The sequence below is a fragment of the Telmatherina bonti genome (assembly GCF_933228915.1).
Source record: "Telmatherina bonti genome assembly, chromosome: 6".
NCBI lineage: Eukaryota > Metazoa > Chordata > Actinopteri > Atheriniformes > Telmatherinidae > Telmatherina > Telmatherina bonti.
The window spans coordinates 31940949-31959686 of record NC_136624.1 but is presented as its reverse complement, the minus strand read 5'-3'; the positions used below and the strand labels follow the sequence as shown (position 1 = coordinate 31959686).

The following is an 18738-nucleotide window of genomic DNA, read 5'->3' as shown; positions in this document are numbered from 1 at the left end:
TTACAAAAACACCACTGTGGAAAAATGTACATCAGACAAAACAGAGAGGGAAAGCATTCAGGAGTCGGTCGGTGTCTACTTTTATTTAAATTAAATCATAAAGGACTTTCGAAGGATTTTATTTACCAGAAACAGTAACCATTTTTTTCTGAATTAGATTTAGCCTCTCATTAATAAATCACAAAAAGATGCTATGCATAGAATGGAAGAATATGTTTAGACGCACAGTAGGTTGAACGTTACTGAAAGTATATCTAGCAACTGGCTGTAAACAGAAGTAAAGGCACAAACATACTGCAACAGACACAGAAATGGTACTATAAAAAGTGATAGAACGTTAGGTACACACATACTTTAAATATATGTTAGAATTTTGCCACAATTTCCCCAGCAGGTGAAACCATTTTTTAATTTTGTTTTTTAAAAAACTTTCTCTTTTTATATTTTTTGTAGGAATGTTAGATAATTTGTGCAGATTACAGAGCTAATAGTCGTCATGTGGAGTCATGCAGAGCAATATACGGTTAGGCTATGAATGATGAACTCATGTAAGCATTAAAAAAAAAACGGAAAAAAAAAAACACACGCTTTCCTTTTATTATTCATTTTATGCCCATGCCTGTACTTCATGTCTTCAAAAATAAGGTTCATGTGATTAAAGATGAATAATCTGCACATTAGGATCTCTAAAAGTAATATGTTTGCATTTATATAAAAAAAAAGTTTGCATTTCCCTCCTCTAGTAATTGAAAATAAAAAATAAAAAAACAAGAAAAATAGAATATATGTTGATTTTTGTGGTCATTGCCTAAAGAGTTAATAATACAAGCATCTGGATCATTGGAATTCTGCAAGGCCCGTCGGGTTTTCAGTCTCTCAGGTGTCTTTATAAAACACAGATTGAAGCAGAAATCGTGATGGGATGGTGCAGTCATTCATCATGTGTCTATGTTCCCCCGGTCATCAGAAATGTTCAAGTAATCTAAAACACACACATAAAAAAAGACAAGTCAGACATTTCCATCAGGCTTCCGTGAAAGACCCATGAGAAGTTCGAACAATGGAGACAATTCTTTCACCTCACCTTGACTCTTTCTCAAATTGGTTTTTAGAAGAGGCCACAGTCCTTCAGGTTGTTCTTGATGATGACATCGGTGACGGCGTCGAACACAAACTGCACGTTCTTGGTGTCAGTGGCGCAGGTGAAGTGGGGGTAGATTTCCTTGGTGTCCTTCTTCTTGTTCAGGTCTTCGAATTTAGACTGGATGTATGACTGAGCCTCCTCGTACTTGTTGGGGCCTGACAGAGAGATGAAGTAGATATTTATATGTTTTCTTCTACAATTCCTTTCAGGTCAGAGAAAAACCCTCACTTATTCCTAAAATATGATGAAATTTATTCTAACTGGATGTAAACACTTACAATGCCAACTCATTCCCCTTTTTACAAGTCTCCTTTTTTATCATCAGTTATCTATTTAAACTAATGTTAATTTCCGCAGTACATCATAAAATGTGTCGTAAGGTTAAATGACGTATTTTAATTAAAAAATAATAATCCGGAATGAAATAATTCAGAATTAACGTATTCTCCTAAGAGTTTACATCAAAATGAAGGTTTACGTGAAACACGTCCTCACTTGATTCCTCTTTAGAGTGGTGGGTTGGGAAGGGTTCTGATTGGACAAAGGGTGCACATGACATATGGCAATTACTGGAAATGAACAAAGTTAGCTCCCTGCTTCTCGTCTTTTCAGTCATAACTTGTAAAAACTACATAATAACTTCCAGTTTCACCACTATTTTTATTATAAATTTAAAGTAGCACCACAACATGAGCATACTACTTCACTGTTTGAAGCAACTGAGAAGGAGAAGAAAGATAGACCACTGAACACGGGAGGCAAAACAATGCGCGTCATCGGGACAGGACAAGGTAACGAGCATGCGCAGAACGACCGGTATTAAATTAGAGCGGAATAAAGGTTTACATGACAGAGGAAATAAATAGTTCGGAGTTAAAATGCGAATAAACCAACCACTTACATCGGAATTAAGTTTAATCCTGAATAGAAATTTGCATTTGGAATTCAGTGTTTACATGGTTGTTTTTCATCAGGTTAAAGTGGAATTAACTTTTATTCAGAATTAAACTGGAATTAAAACTCCCATGTAAACGTTGCAAGTGTTACTCATTTCATGCTTCATGGAGACACCTTGTACATAAAGGCAAATCTTCCACTACCACCAGATGAGTCAGGGCATTTGGTCATTACGTCTGCACTAGTTGTAATGTAACCTCTGACTTTTTTTTCTGAGATCTTTGAGGGAGAGGTAAACCCCGACGGTTACAAACTGGGGGGATATGAATTCTTGTTTTAGTATTCTCATGCAAGAAGAAAGAAGTTAAATTTAACTAAAACCAAGATCAAAATTCCACTTCCGTAAAAGCTACGTACATTAAAATAAGTGACCATTCAGACCATTCTACCATCTAGTTGTGGATCTCTCTTGGACGCCAGAAAATACACAACAGCTCTAGAGCTTCAATTAAATTTACTGCGAATGAGGAGAGAAAAAAAGTAGTTTAGGAATCTGTGCAGCAAAGGTGAGAGGCAGCACGCGTGTTTCACAGAGCAGGAGTAGCTACATGCATATCGTTAACGCAGACTTTACAGAATCACTCTTCTGTATTACCGGTGTACTCTGGGAAGCAGATGGTCAGAGAGCTGTGGGCGATCTTCTGCTCAAACAGGTCCTTCTTGTTCAGGAACAGGATGATGGACGTCTCTGTGAACCACTTGTTGTTGCAGATGGAGTCAAACAGCTTCATGCTCTCATGCATCCGGTTCTGGGTGGGAAAGGAACAAGTGTGGAGATGAAAAGATTATTAGAGAACACAGTTAGGGCACACAAAGGAAGTAAGTTCACTGAAACTCCAGCCTCCCCATCCCATGTACACCGTCTCAGGCGCTGCTAGCAAATGCAAGCGAGGCAGTGGCTTTAAGCCTAAGAAGGAGATGCTTCACTCACCATCTCCTCATCCTCTGCCAGCACCAGGTCATAAGCACTCATGGCTACACAGAAGATGATGGCTGTGACCCCCTCAAAGCAGTGGATCCACTTCTTCCTTTCGGACCGCTGGCCTCCAACATCAAACATCCTGCACAGACACACACACACACACACACACACACACACAGAGTGTAAACATGTTTTTATGAGATGACAGACGGGTGAGCGCAGAAGAAGCGGCACTTTTTCAAACTGCCAGAAAAACCAACTGCTTGAAGGTCCCTCCCTCCCTCCAAGGCCTGTCGTAAGGACAGGATGTCTGCTTCTCAGGCATTGTTTCCTCGGCTTCTGCTGGCATTTTAGAACCGTACTGTTGCCGTGGTAACAGGAGGGCTTAAGACTAGCAGAGGAAAGGTGGCAATAGGCGTTTTTTTCCCCCCTCTAAAATCCTGTATGACTTATTCATGAAGAGGTGGTCTTATATGGACAAAAGAGGACGCTGATATGCAAAGTGCCACACTCAAGATTTTCATCATCCTGGCAGCTAAAGGTAGAGCGTGACGTTAGAGAGAGAGAGAGAGAGGCTTTCTCCATGACACGTCAGTCTTCCTGCGAAGCAATTATCGCTTCATAGAATTTGGCTCATTGCAGTGGTGCTTTGACTCTTTTGGATAGTCAGCTTGAGGCTGAGCGAGCAGAGCTCACTGTAACAGTGACACACTTCGCACTGCTTAACTCATCTCCAACACAAGTTGCTTTCTGTATCATACAGCGCTGCGCTGACGAGGCAGGAGGAGGTAAACACTTTTGACTAAATGAAGTTTATGTCTTTCACAAATGAATGCAGTTTGTCAAAGCAGGAATGTGAAATATTAAATAAGTCAGTAATTCATATAGTGGCACTCATCAGTAAGGATGAAATAAAATACTAACTATGTCCAACTTAATGCTTTTAGAAGTTGGATTAAAAAAAAAAAAACGTTTTTTTTTTTTCTCTTACAGTTTTCATTGTGAAGTCACTATTTTATATTTTTGCAAATTAATTAAAATACAAATGACATACAGGTACAATGTATATTTAGTAAAAATTGGACTCCCCAGAAAGTATCTTTAGCTTGTGATCAGGAGCCCAGACTCTAAATCAGATTAAAAGTACAATGAGCTTCTGTTGCATGACAATAACAAAGAGGAATCAGTGACAGCCAGTAAAGAAGATGCGGCCACAGAACGTCTTCTGAGAAGTATGGTGAAAGATTGCCGGTACATGAACAAGCAAGCAGCACAGCCCGTGTTCAGTGCTACACTGGTGACTGTTCAGGCACAAAAACCCCACACACACATGCACTGTTAGTGGGATAACAGGGTTTCTTATCTCCTGATTGTTTCTGCATGTGAGCAACGTGCACTTGTATATTTTCCTAATGGAATGGATTATTCAATGTATTTGAGATAAACACTTTGAAAACCAAAACTTTGGTGTCATTAAACACATTTTTTACAAAAGGAAACTATGCATAATGGAAAAATGTTTGACATTCAGGAAATTCATAATTTACTTTCTGAGTAGCTTCAACATTTTACTTTTTTTTTTTCTAAATTTCACCCAAAACGTTGAACATCCCCAACTTTCTGTAAGTAGTTTGAGTCCAAAGATGCCAACATCATGCTTTCATATAGATTTTAACTTAGTTTTCAAAGTGGAGGCCTGTGCAAGTCTTAAGATCAATGGGCTTTAACGTTTCTTCGCCTGCATTGATCTCAGATGCGACACGATGGAAGGAAATGGCAAAAACAGTTTTAAAAAAGATGCTTTTTCTATTCTGATTCTTTACAAGTGTTATAACCAGATGATGGTCAGACTAAGTCCTGACCCATTCAAAGCATGACTTAAAGGGTGGGACTGAAGAGGTTCTTACTGCTTCATACCTTTCGCAGGTGAAATGAAATGAAATATTGAGCTGCACAATTCATTTGCATGAATTTTTCAGCTGTGCTTTGTAAAGGAGTTCCAGCTTTGCTGAGAAAACGTATGAGAAGAAGTCTCACTTGAAGTGCAGGTCCTTGAAAGTGAAATGTGTTTCCACGATGCCGGTGGTTTTAACACGGGTTCGCAGCACGTCTTGCTGCGTAGGGATGTAATCTGACTTGGCTATCCTCTCCAGGTCATTAAGGTAGCTGGTGGGAGGACACAAATGTATTAGTACATTTAAAAAGTGGTAAACTGTCTTTTTTCACACAGGATGTTTAGGTATCATACAACAATAAGATGCAAGAAAATGCTGAATTTCTTCACCATGATCGAAAAGGAGCACGAAAAAGAACATTTATTGTAATATCTGTCCCTTTTTATATCTGTCCCTTTTTTTCTTTTTTAAGAAACATAACGCTCCAATAAATGGTTATTTGATTTTCTTAATGATACTCAATGAAAAGAAAAAGAGGAAGAAAAAAAAATCATTGTCATAGCATAGCATGCCAGATGTCTTAAATTGTTCACTTTATAGATAATTTCCCACATTTTAACTGTTTGTGATAAATGATTATGATGACAATTTAATGCTTCTTTGTCTCAACCATGACAGTAGAGTTCGAAGTCTTAAAAACATTCACTTATGTACAAGATTCTTTCTGAAAGAAAAAAAAAAAAAAAAGAAGAAAAGTATTCCCCCCCAACAGTCTGGACACTGGATAATGTTTATCTCCAACAATACAAACTAATCCTGCTGCTAAATACACACATTTAACAGATGTGTTACAGTTTTGCCACCTCTGCCATCAGAAAGAACCTGACATAAAAATTGATCAAATTATATGCGATTAGTATTCAGCACAAAACTCTTCCAAACCAACTGAAAACTCACATTTATCACAGTTAAGGCTTCCACTAAAACAACACTTTTAGCCTTAAGTTAAAAGCAAAAAGAGTGATAAATAATTCTGGCAGCTGTTGAATTTCCCCTTGCTGGTAATGACGAAGTTACGCTCCATCACTGATGTAAAATCATGCCGGGGAAAACGCAGATGAATCTCTTTTATGCTGTTGCTTACAACAAGACAGCGTTTTGTTCAACTCATTTCAAAGGATTTATCACACAAAAGGTTAGAGGGCCATCCTTTATTCTGTCAGACTTTGACATGGTATTCAGCTTCAGAAAAAAACATGGACTGAATGTAATCCCAGGGACACCACAGCCTAAGTGCAAATATTTGATCCTTCACACCACTACTTCATACCATGTGTCTGACAGTTTAATCATAATCCTACTCCCTACAGAGTGCGCTTTAGGCTGCTTTTGTAGAGCACACATCAGACTTCATCATGCTTGATTTGGTCATTGTGTTTGAACCCACAAAGGAAATAAAAACTTGGTTTTCAACACTCTGAAGCGTGATCAAGACTCCGCAAAAGACAAATAATTGTTTTACAAGTGATGCAGAAACCATCTGAACATGTTTTCTACAGTCTTGTTTGCTTGAACCAAAACAGAGAAATGCTGCATGCCACAGAACAATTACATGGGAAAGAAACTCGCACTTCATCTTTCACTTTCCTTCTCTGGTTCTCATCAAGATGTCATGATTTAAAAGCACAGTGTCATACTTCTTTACACTCCTTTATATCAACCTACTCTCCCAGTACTCTGGAAAGTTATGGTGAAAGCGTATATTGCCCACTCTTGTCCTTACAGTGTGTATTCAGGACACTCAGCAGCGATGGAGAAGGTATGATTACATCGGGTAACAAACACAAGGAGCAATATCACCTTCTCTGGCAGTTCAACACTGATCTGACTGCTGAGCAATCATTTGTAAAACACTCAGCACTCCCCTGACAGCTTACAGCTCAGTCTGGAGGTATTACAGTATTATCAACGGCCTCTTTTATTAAACACCAATCAGCTCAATTCATTCCTGTTGCAGCTTGCAGGCAGGTGGCGGAGAACAAATTTTTGTATTCTACAGACTCACATATCTGAGCAGTGGTGCATCCCTGAGGGTTCGAGAGATAACAACCTCTCACCTCTTACCAGCAGAGTCTCACATCTGCCCCGAATGTCTTCACTGTCGCTCTACTGGCAGATGGGGAAAATGTGGCCAGCAAACAGAGCACTCAAGAGATGAGGGTCATTGAGATAATTAAGACCTTCACAGCGAAGCTGAGACGGACTAAGCTGCTTCAACAGATTCGCAACACTCATCTTCAAAGGCACAAACACTTGTAAAAACAAGGCATTCATGTTTTAGGTATTCCAGAAAGATTAAACTGGATCATAGGAGGAAGCTTAAGTGGAATGATGCATTAATAATCAAGTGGCTGCTTTAAACTCACCATCCTGTGAGTTTTGGATAGAAGTACTACAACAAAAAAAATTGCCTTTGTTGCACCAGATATGTAGCGCTACAGGTGATGTATAGATTGAAGGGATTTTAAAGGAAACAGAAAATCCATCTCTCATAGTTTTTTAGAGGAGAACTATGCAGTTATGTCCAGACATAATCCCCCCAATAAGCATGTTGTTACTTCAAGTTGAACTCACTATGCTGCGGAGTCATTGAGCTGGTACTCTCGGGCCCGTGTGAAGCAGCTCTGCACGCCACCGTCAGCCCAAAGCCGCTGGATGACGTTAGCCAAGTCTTCTTGCAGCATGCCCTGCTCCTCTGCAGATGCAGACAGCGAAAACAGCTGGCGGGCATCTTCCTAATGAGAGCAGATAAACACACACGCACAAACATGTCATTAGTTACGAGCCTCTTTTTTTTTTTTTTTTTTTAAAAGCGGTTTATTAAGCCTCATTTTTCTTTTTATGGCAATGGGGTGAAAGGCATGAAGATGTTTTGTAGAGGACTTTCTTCCCAAATGGCAAGTGTTTTCTTGTGACAAGCAGGAGCTCATAATTGCAACAAAAGGACTGAAGAAAACTATTTCACTGAGAGTGAAACAGCAATAAGAAAGAAAAGAAAAACAAAACAGCAAAAAAAAAAAAAAAAAAGCAAAAACAGTGTGAACTAGTGGACTAGTGTGAAAAACTGATTTTCTTCAAATAGATCTGCAACAACAGGGGATTGTTGGATTCCCACTTTGCCAACTTGCTGTTATTCTGGGGATTCCTGAGGCATTTCCTCTCTGAATAACCTGGCTAGTTTTTCTCACAAAAGAAAAAAAAAAAGAAACTTTTCATTCCATATCATGTACTTTCTTTTTGTCATAGTTGTGCAATCTCCATACAAATCAATATGACACAGCAGGCGAAGAAAATGATCCATAGACAAAGAAAAATGATGCATTCATCTGCATGAAAAACAGGCCAAATGATGGTTAAAACAGAGGAATCAGAAACTGCTGCATATGACGTCAGTAAACACGCTGACTTTAACTTACTATGGAACCAAGACTTAAGACTTATAAGAAGTAATAACATTGCAGGAGTTATAAAAGATATTCCTAACTGGAAGTTATATTGTCTTCCTGGGTAAGTGTGTATGTCCAGAAGTCCAGTTAAACCAGGCTATTACTAAACTGAGGCAGCCATTAGTTGAACGGAATAATTATTAATAAATAAAATGAAATAAAATAAATAAATAAATAAACAAATAAAACAAAATTGCTGCCTGTACATTCTTGTGTGTATATCTAAAGCTACAGCAGCAGCACTGAGTAGTACTGCAAAGTTCTGACCCTCAGTGTTTGACACTGGACAATAAGTTACATAAACTTTTGATGTTACTGAGGGTTGAGTTCCACGTACTGGTTAACCATTACCTGATCCTCCAGTGAGTTTCAGCTGTGGATCACAGTAGGTTAGCATACCACATGGTGCTGTTTAATGTGCACAATGTAGCAATTAAATCTTGTAATAATACCAACTGTTCTTTGTGGATGTTAGAAGAACAAAATGAAGAATAATGAGGGAGAATAACAGGACTAATCCACATTTACTGCACACACTCCTTAACCAGCTCACAGAACAGCCAAGAAGAAGATTATACCAATATCCAAGACTAACGTTAAAGATACTTCTAGTTTCTATCTGAGCTGACACCCCAAAGAGGAATAAATACATACACTCGGTATGTTCTAACATTTCATAAACTGTTTGCTTTGATCAACTTAAGGTAGATAAATTAGAGTACTGAGAGCTCTTTGTGTGTTAGGACCTGGCACAGATTATATTTTTTAAGAAATTAAGGCATTAGTCTGTACCTTCCATAACAAAAGTCACACATTAAATGTGAAATAAAACTTAATAATAGTTATTTCTTGTCACCATGAGAACATCTTTCAATGCATGAAAACCTCACGGGGTTTTCAGGCCCCAGTGCAGCAAGGTGGAACTTAAGATGCAGAAATTTGTGCGACTGTATAAATCATCCCTCTACCTTGGCTGAAGCAATCCTGGTGCATTCACACACAAAAAAAAACAAAAAAAACAAAAAAAAAACAACAACAAAAAAAAAAAAAAAGAAAACCAATCTGTGTTCACCTGCCTGGATGTGCTGAGAAAGACGGATATAAATTAAAATTCGGTGAAACAAACAGGATGAGTGGAAATGTGTGACATTTAGATGAGATGTTGGACTGTGCAAAAAGGAAAGTCATCGTCATTTCTCTGCAACCATCATGCTTCACATTTGCTTTAATGTAGGCTCCGACACGTTTTCTCATACTGGTAACGGTGACTGGAAATCATTATTCCAATAATGTCTGAAAATGGGATACATGATTTAGATTTATGAACGAGGAAGAAGGAATGCGATTTTCTCTTTGATCTCTTCTCACATGTAACGCCTGACACACATTTCTGCGATTTAATCAGTTTCCTGGGTGGTGCCTGGCTGAAAGGTGGTTGTGTACGGATTCCTTTAGCGTTCAAAGTCAGAAAACACACATCTCTACAGGCAGCTGCTCCAAAGAGCTCATTTGCAAGTAGAAATGATCCCTCCTCATTTTAGACTATTCTTCATCTGCAAAAGCCCTGGTGTCTGAAATCCCCCAGGATCATTTTTTTAGGAGGTTAAAATGACTGCAGATGAAGAATTTGGTGAGGATTACTTGATATTTTTCTTTATCATTGAGTTGAGAGCAGCTTCATTGCTCCATCTCATTACAAGGCTCCTGCAGGTTTGTTGGCCATTAGAACAGAGCTCTGCTATTAAATGAAAATGTAGCTCTTCAAAACATGTCAGAATTTAGAAAATAAAGAAAAAGGTGTCTATCAGCAGCTAGGAAGAAAGATACATTCTTGCAACTGTTCTATCCTTTCAGGAGGATTAAAAATCTTTTACCGTCACATAGAATGATGCTTTGTAAAAAGTTGTGAATTTCAGAGACGCACCTCTCTATTAGCATCCTCGTAGTCGATCTTGAGGTTGGCCATGGCTTTGATGATCGCCATAATAGACTGGATTGTGTTGCTGTACACAACTGCTCTGTACTGCTTGCGCTCATCTTCTGAGTAGCCGTCCTCATGGATAATCCTGGAAAAAACACAAAAGGCTGATGATTAAAACAAGGCAACAACCACAGAAGGTTTTATGTTAAAACTGAGTTTTCACAATAAATCTGGGGTGTCCAGCTTCAGTCCTCGAGGGCCACAATCCAGCAGACTTCACAGGTATCCACGATGCAACACACCCGACTTAGATCAATGAGTCATTGTGCAGAACCATCATAGGCTGTTGGAGCCATTTCATTTGATTCGGGTGTGTTGAAGCAGAGACACATGGAAAACCTGCAGGACAGCGGCCCTCAAGGACCAACTTTGTGTAATAATCATATGTCCACATTATTATTAAGCAAAATACTAAAAAGTACATAGCAATTATCTGAGTGAGGCAACCGAACACAACAAAACAACCACTATAACTATAACCTTTTAGCACAAGATTATAAAACTATAATAAATAAAACAAATTCTAAAATTAAGACAAAAAAAAGTTAAAAAAATAAATAAATAAATAAAACATACTTCACAGAAAAACTAACAATTCTGCAGAATTGTACATCACAATGTAATTATCATAACATGAACTGTATGCACACAGGCGATGCACACAAGTGATGCACACAGGTGATGCACACAGCATCACTAAGGAGGACCATACTCATCCAGCTCAAGGATTTTTCCATCTGCTACCATCTGGTAGGTGATACTGGAGCCTGCCGGCACGTACTAAAAGTCTCAAAGAGAGCTACTATCCTCAAGCTGTCAGGCCACTGAACTCCTGTCAATGCTCTCAATAACACTAAAACTTTTCATATAATACTGGAGCTCTAAATAATTCTGCACTAAACTGCTATCTACTGCCTGTGTGCTATCTAACACCTGTGCAATAACCTGACCCACAACCCAGGTGCAATACAAAACTCATTGGAAGCAATCTTACAACTTGTGAAATACGTCACACATTCTTTTCTGCACCTTCTATCCTTATTATATTTTATTTTATAGTTTACTTACATTTTTTTACTTACTTATATTGTTTACTTATTTTTACTACCATGTGCTGTTACTGCACACTAAAAGTACTTATTTTAGCAAGTCAAACAGTTTTTTCTCATACAAAGCATTTCATTGCGTTTTTGACCTTGGATTGAACATGTACATGACAAACAATCTTAAAATCTGCTATTTATCATCACTAAAACCGAGTTTTTATTTATTTGGTCATAAAAAATCTAACATATCTCGAGGAATTTAAACTGGTAACTAAAAACTAAAGCTGTAAAATGAGGTTCTGTGTGTGTACTTGTAGGTTGAGGCACTTTGAAAATGAAAGAAGTTTTTACATAGTTTATGGAAAGAAACTAAAACAAATCCTAACATGCTTTTGGAGATGTATACATAGAAACTAAAAGAAAAAAGGGGAAAGTGTTTGAAAGAGCATGGGTCTGAGAAAGAAGCTGCTCGGCTAGAAACCAAACACAACCATGGCGGCCAAGATGTTCAGTAGTTGTGTTCTGTGCTGAATGGGAACTAATTAAAATTCGAGTGAGCTCACTGTGAGGCACTGTGAGGCAGAGCCAAAATTACTGAAAGCCTGTGGTGTTTTCATCCTCATACAAACAATACAAATTATCTCAGAAGCATTCTGAAAGCTTATCAAGCAAGTCAACACTTAACCACACCTTACGTAGCTCTAGGTGCAGAATTTATTTTCTTCTTTGTTTATCTTGTCATCTGTAAACATACTAAACTGCACATTTACATGTGATTGTTTGCTAGAACTATTCATTTATTGCACCTGATATCCTGAACTTCCCTTTAGAAGTAATAACTTGAGTCAATTTAGCTCAAATGAAACTATAAAGCACTTGAATAGCTCACTTGTTCTCACTTCTTTTTAATTTGTTTCTATATCCAGATCGACAGGGTGATGTAGTTTCATTATCTTGTAAAAATGGAAAATGTTAACTTTTTTTTTTCTTTCAAAATTTTGCAACCAAATATAAATACACAACAAAACCAAATGATGTGTAATGCAAGAGATCAACAAACAAGAATTCTGCTTTGAAGCGTCACTTTTTTTTTAAGTCCCAACTCAGCTTTATTAATGACCAGCTTTGTATATCCCACAAAGCTTCTTCTGCTAAATGCTCCCAGATATATTTGGCAAAGTCATGCATTTTGTAGCTTATTACCCTGCATGAACATTCAGAACAGTTTCATTTTCATTTAAATATTTCACAATTGCTGAGTCAAAAGTGACCTGTAGATCTAGTGCTGCTGATGTGACTGACAAGTCTTGCTGCACAGCTGAAGCGCCTTAAAAAAAAATCCAATGCAGCAAGGAATTGATCTTTTTTGCAGGATTTTTTTTGTGTCTTTTTATTTCTCTTTATTTAATGCATGTATTATACAGTAATGAAATAATCTAAACCTAAACTAAAATTATGCATTTTCCTTTATAGTAATAATGTTTTTACAGAAACTTACAGAAGAAATACACAAATCCTTTAGAATGTTTATACCTCTACGTTCAAAAGAGATCACAAATAAAATGCATCATCACTAGATGCTAGAATTGGCAGAATCTCAGCTAGCCCCTGAATTATGAGAAAAACTGAAATGAAGAAAAAAAATCAGTCATTCAATGAAAAGAAAACATGTAACCACTGGTCTAAGTAAACTATTCACTGGACTACAGTCATGCTTTGTGGACTAAAGAACTAAGCAAACAAAGCTCTATTGTAGTTCTTAAGGACAGCATGTCCATGTAGTTACTGGATTTATTTAGTAAAGAACTACTGGAGAGCCAGAGTGTGGAGCTGCGGCTCTCCTGTCTCCTCTGATCGTGTTTCATTAAGCCTAATTTAAATGGTCATTTTCCAAATTCTCACTGGACAAAACTTAGATGGACAAATAAGGATGTGTAACTTCATTCTTTATCTACCCAGCAAGTATAATCATGTTTCAGAACATCAGGCTGACATTTGTTGCTGGTCTGAGTGTCCTCATCAGAGTTGCCTTTAGTTTCCCAGTACAGAAAATAACCATACGTCAACCTCTGACTGGTAAAAGTGAAACCTATGTGGAAATGCCAAACATAGCAGATCCACCTTCATCTGGCAGACGCTCCAAAACCAAGTCAATCCCCACAGACTCCTATGTTAAAAAAAGGCCAACTTCACAGCAGAAACACACATTTACAGCATGGTACAAAAACAAATCTTATGTTTCATAGTTCCAGTTGGCCTTTATGACAACTGGTTTTATAACTCGTTTGTTTGGGTGCAATCTAATCTTGAAATTTGGCAAAATTGAGGGCGTGTCCTTTGGACAAACAGGTATCCGATATCTGATGGCAAAAAGGTAGAAGGTAGAGGTAGCACAACTGTGGACTTTAGCTGGCTAGCCGTGTGTTTTAGCTTTAGCATGCCATACTTTGTTCATATTTTGTTGGGTTGTTAACATTTTTCCATATTGCCAGTTTATTTCTGCATTGATGGGGCTTTCATTGAGGTCTTCATATTTGAAGTAGTGAGTGAAATTTTAAGGATTTAAGAAAAGATTTATGCAGAAATATATTGAGTTCATCTAAATGTTGCACCAATATTGTCTTTAATAATGGGATCATTTTCCAACTCAGTCAAGCATAAATGTTTAACAAGCTTCAACTGGAAGGTAGTTGATTTCTGGAAGGACAAATCTTAAAATGAAGTTAAAATAAAATAAATATATGGATAAATAAGAAAATAATTAAATAGGTATAAGAATAGGTTTAAGATTAATTCATTTTGTGTGATGACAGCTAAAAATAAAATATTAGACAAGCATCAAAAGCATTTATATTCTACAACCACATGCTCCATTAAAACACATTAAGGTGGCATTCGGGATGGGAGGAAAAGCTAAACAATGAGCAGTCACTCACTTCATCTGCTTCACAATGGTGCTCTTCCCAGACTCTCCAGCACCTGCAGAGAGAACAAAAACAGGCAGAGGTTAAAAATATGCTCCTGTTAGCTGAGAAATGTAAACAGGCAGCCAGCAAGGCTGTCTCACATCTGGACCCTGACCTTACTCCCCCTCCCAACACCACAGGATTTTAGCTTCAGATCATTTCCATCTTGGAAGGGTCTCCTGTTCTTCCTCGTTGTATACCTGAAGTTTTTCATGTGTCAGATGTCTCTATGGTCTGATTTCAGGGTAAATACAATGTTCTCTACCTTCACAGCACAAACATTGCAGCTGCACTCAACACTTGAATGAGCATAAACCACCTGCCACCCTTTTCCCCTTTGATTCCTTCAAGACAACTTATTTTATAATGGTTAATGTTTGAATAAAAATGTCTTAAACAATGTGTTTTCCTTTATTTGTTTTTTAATAATCCTATGCTATGTTTACTCTAACAGCCCACAGCGGCCAGAGAGATCTCATCTGCCACAAGGAATTTTAACACAACACACACAGAGACTTACACACACACACACACACACACACACACACACACACACACACACACACACACACACACACACACACCAAGGGGTGCCTGACAGTACACTCTCCACTGGCACTCGCCTGAGGTGGAGTCTTTCTGGGATGACCCTCAAAATACACAAGTACGCAGCATGCAGCACACACATGCACTGTGAAGCCTGGGGGCAGAAACAGGCCAAGAAATTTTCCACAGACAGCTGTCAGCACCTACTCTTCTGTGGACTAGGAGTTCACACGGGCCAATAAATCAGAACACATTATACCTAGAAATTACACCAATTTTAACAAACAACCAAATATATATATGTGACAGAACAGGGATGTTAGTGTAAATTATGTCCCCAAAGGTTAGATATAAGTCCATAACTGCATCAAAAAGGTCTAATCTTAGCACACTAAGCTGACAGCACAGTGAAAATGGGATTCAGTTCTACATCAGCCTCATGGTGGGGAAGTTTTAGCCTTCATTGATACTTTCACAAAAAAATACAATGATGACATATTTCTCCTGCTCAGTCTGGGGGACACATTGTTAAGCTGAAAGAAAGGGAAAGAAAAAAAAATAGATATGTCTGTCCGGCTAACCGCACTGAGCCTGCAGGGAAAATTGTAAACAGATCCAATGGTTAAGAAACGGGGGAATAATTAAGATGCAGGCTGATTCGACAGAAATGGATGACATGAACTCCATTTAAAGGGTTATTTTGTCAAAATACAGACAGAATTCTGAGCCATTAACAAAAATCATGTATGCTATTATGAACTTTTCTATTCCTCCCAACAGTGACACACACTGGAGATAAGATTTTTATATATATATATATATATATATATATATATATATATATATATATATATATATATATATATATATATATATATATATATATATATATATATATATATATATATATATATATATATATATATATATGAAAAATGAAGCATCTACACTACTAACAGACCAGGACAAGACTGTAATATGAGTTTGTGCCAACAGGCAGAACACAGATGATGGATGAATCTGACTGGCCATGCTTTTCTCTCACTACTACACACACACACACACACACAAACACACAACCTCCTAAAAGTAGTAAACATGCCCTTTGGAGTTTGCCCAGCAAACCTGCAGCTGCTAACAATCAGATGTGATTGGCAATGTTTGGAACATACCTTAATGACTTTGTTGCTTTGATAAACAACTAGCACAATCTTTACTGGACATTACAAACATAATTAACCTCCTGGCAAACATCACATGTGTTTTCATCTATGTGGAATCTGATGCTGAAATGACTTGAATGTAAATATAGTCCTTATGTGTTTAGCTGGAGGTTCTGTGGAGGAGGAGTTGTGACAGCAGACCCTGAATCATGCTGCTGACAGCTGGACTGATATCAATGATCTTGTCACATTGACACGGCACACTTCATCTGATCAGTGGCTAAAGCTGCATTATCACCGTTTCTTCTTGAACCATGAAGGCCTTAAGCTGTGTCTGCATGAACACAAGCGCACACAACTTCAAAATGAGTTACGATGAAAAGAAACACCAATATATTTAATGGAATTATTTGACAGACAATAAGGAACCATATTGCCTGTACAGAGAAACAGATGGAGGAAAGTTGAGTTTGCGGAATTATGGTCACTGCCTAGCAACAGGACAACGTGTATGAAAGCTGTGGTCGGCTCACTCATGGTGTACAATCAGGAGGAAAAAATGAAGAAAGAACAGCGAAAGGAAAACATGAGTAGGGGGAGAAGTACTGCCATTGGGCACTTTAAAATAACTTCTATAAGACAAGTTGACAGATCTATTAGAAACGGACAAAATGTTGAAACAACACGACAGTGTATGACTGATGTGTGAAATAAGTTTTGAGGAAGTAAGCCAGTATGAACATAAGGTTGTGTAGTGCTCGGGGAAAAAAGCAGGGAATTTGAAAATCTCCCAGCAAGACTCAGGAAATGGCTTGGTTACTGATGGGTAACAATGGGACTAACAGAACCAACACAGAAATAGTGCCAGGTGAACCAGTGCCAAGGAGCCCACATGATTAACTGAGGGTGCTAGCTGCAGCAGGATGAAGTGGGTCACATGATATTAACAATGAGTATGTAGGGTTCTGTTTGAATGCACATTACAAAATTCACATACAAACTAACATTAGCTGTCATAAGAATAATTGCACAAATCTATTTTAGTGTTGTCACTCTGTAAAGTGTTAAGATTTAGAAACTTGCAACTAGGCATTGTGGAAGCACTGATTTTACATCCTCTGGTTTATAAATTTAGGCAGATCTTGTTTGCAGATGAGCAGGCAGCTATCATGAACCACATGCTGATATAAATACAATAATCATTACTTCAGGGGATGGTTTATTTTTCCATTTAAGATTTAGGAAACTGATGTGAGATAGTGGCCAGTTGTGTGCAAAGGCAAACAAGCTTACAGGTAAGGTGTCATTTTTAACAGTTGTCAGCTGCACTGCATAAATACACCACTGCAAAAACAAATATGTCACTGTGAAAAATCTGCAAAGAAGGCATTTATGTTAGCTAAAGAGTAAAATACTTAAGCTTTAATATGTTTTCTAAACTATCTTTGCCAAAATAACACCAATAACTTCACTAATGGTTAATCTGTCAGCCACATTTGTATTGGCAAGGAGAATGTTATAAATGGCACACAGCACTACAAAGTGGCCAAAGCTTAGAGATTCTCTAACATGATCCAGAAATGAATTGGCTTTTTAACATCATGCAATATTCTAAACCCTAAGTTTACTGATCAAGCTCCAAAAGGTTGGTCAGAATCAATACAAGTATACTATTGTGTTATTTTAAGAACAAACCTTTGCCACTCAAGATTTTCCATTTTCTTGTGCAACAGCAGAAACTATGAATCAAACTGACAAGCCTCCATCTACTTCCAGACTTGACCAACGATAAAACACAACGGGGTGAGAAAGTCTGCCAGCCAACTCCTCTGGGAATTCCTGACATGCTCACATTGTCTCTAGAGTTTAGTTACTAAGTCAAGCAAGACAAAATCAACAAGTCCCGACATAAAGAAAAAAAGAAAGAAAGCTACAGTTCACCATCATGTCTCATGACTTGGGATGAACTGAAGAAAACAACTTCAGTCTTCATCATCATGCGGTGCTGTTCTCCATCAGCCAGATTTTCATTAACCTTGAATGTTTTAAATAATTCCCCCTCCAATGATGTTAAGACATTTACTATTTGTGCGAATAAATGTGCATGTGTTTGGAGCAAGTGCGACCTGCGCTGAAGGGACTGAGATCAGGACACAAGGGCAGCAGTGTGGGTCCCTGCAAGCTGGGAACACAGGCCCGCTGTTGATGTTTAGGCCTGGACCGTTCCAATCAGCGGTGCCGCTCACAAGTTATTCACACTGCTCCGCCTCTTTTCAGGCAGCATGACAACTGCCTTTGCAAGCAACAGCCAATTTCTTTATGGAGATGAGCAGGAGAAAGTGCTCGAGGGAGCAAATGATGGTAGAAATTAAAGCTCAGCATTGACGAGAGGAACATCTTAACTATTAAATATAAATATATGAAAATATTCATTTATGTCCAGGCAATCTGTCAAGCTGCACTTCCTTCATAATTATAGAGTAGGAGTTCCTCCTTCGTTTATTATGACACATTGATATGTTTTCCTTACAACTAGAAAATTGCCCATCAACTAAGAAAAATAAATTATTTATAAATAATTATTTATGATTTTTGGAGAATGAAATAATATC

The 18738-nt window shown here is 37.9% G+C and overlaps 1 protein-coding gene across 1 annotated transcript in view; it reads right to left on the bottom strand.

Annotated features, from left to right (window-relative positions):
* The window catches only part of LOC306757244 (guanine nucleotide-binding protein G(i) subunit alpha-2-like), a 60789-nt gene continuing 42051 nt past the window's right edge, over positions 1-18738 (bottom strand). The window contains exons 2-9 of the mRNA XM_079242227.1: positions 14388-14430; positions 10349-10490; positions 7553-7713; positions 5061-5189; positions 3033-3162; positions 2697-2850; positions 1085-1299; positions 1-982 (exon numbers count right to left, since the gene is read on the bottom strand). Of these exons, the coding sequence (XP_079098353.1) occupies positions 1109-1299; positions 2697-2850; positions 3033-3162; positions 5061-5189; positions 7553-7713; positions 10349-10490; positions 14388-14430 (950 nt within the window). The 3' untranslated portion in view covers positions 1-982; positions 1085-1108. The remainder of the gene's footprint in view (positions 983-1084; positions 1300-2696; positions 2851-3032; positions 3163-5060; positions 5190-7552; positions 7714-10348; positions 10491-14387; positions 14431-18738) is intronic.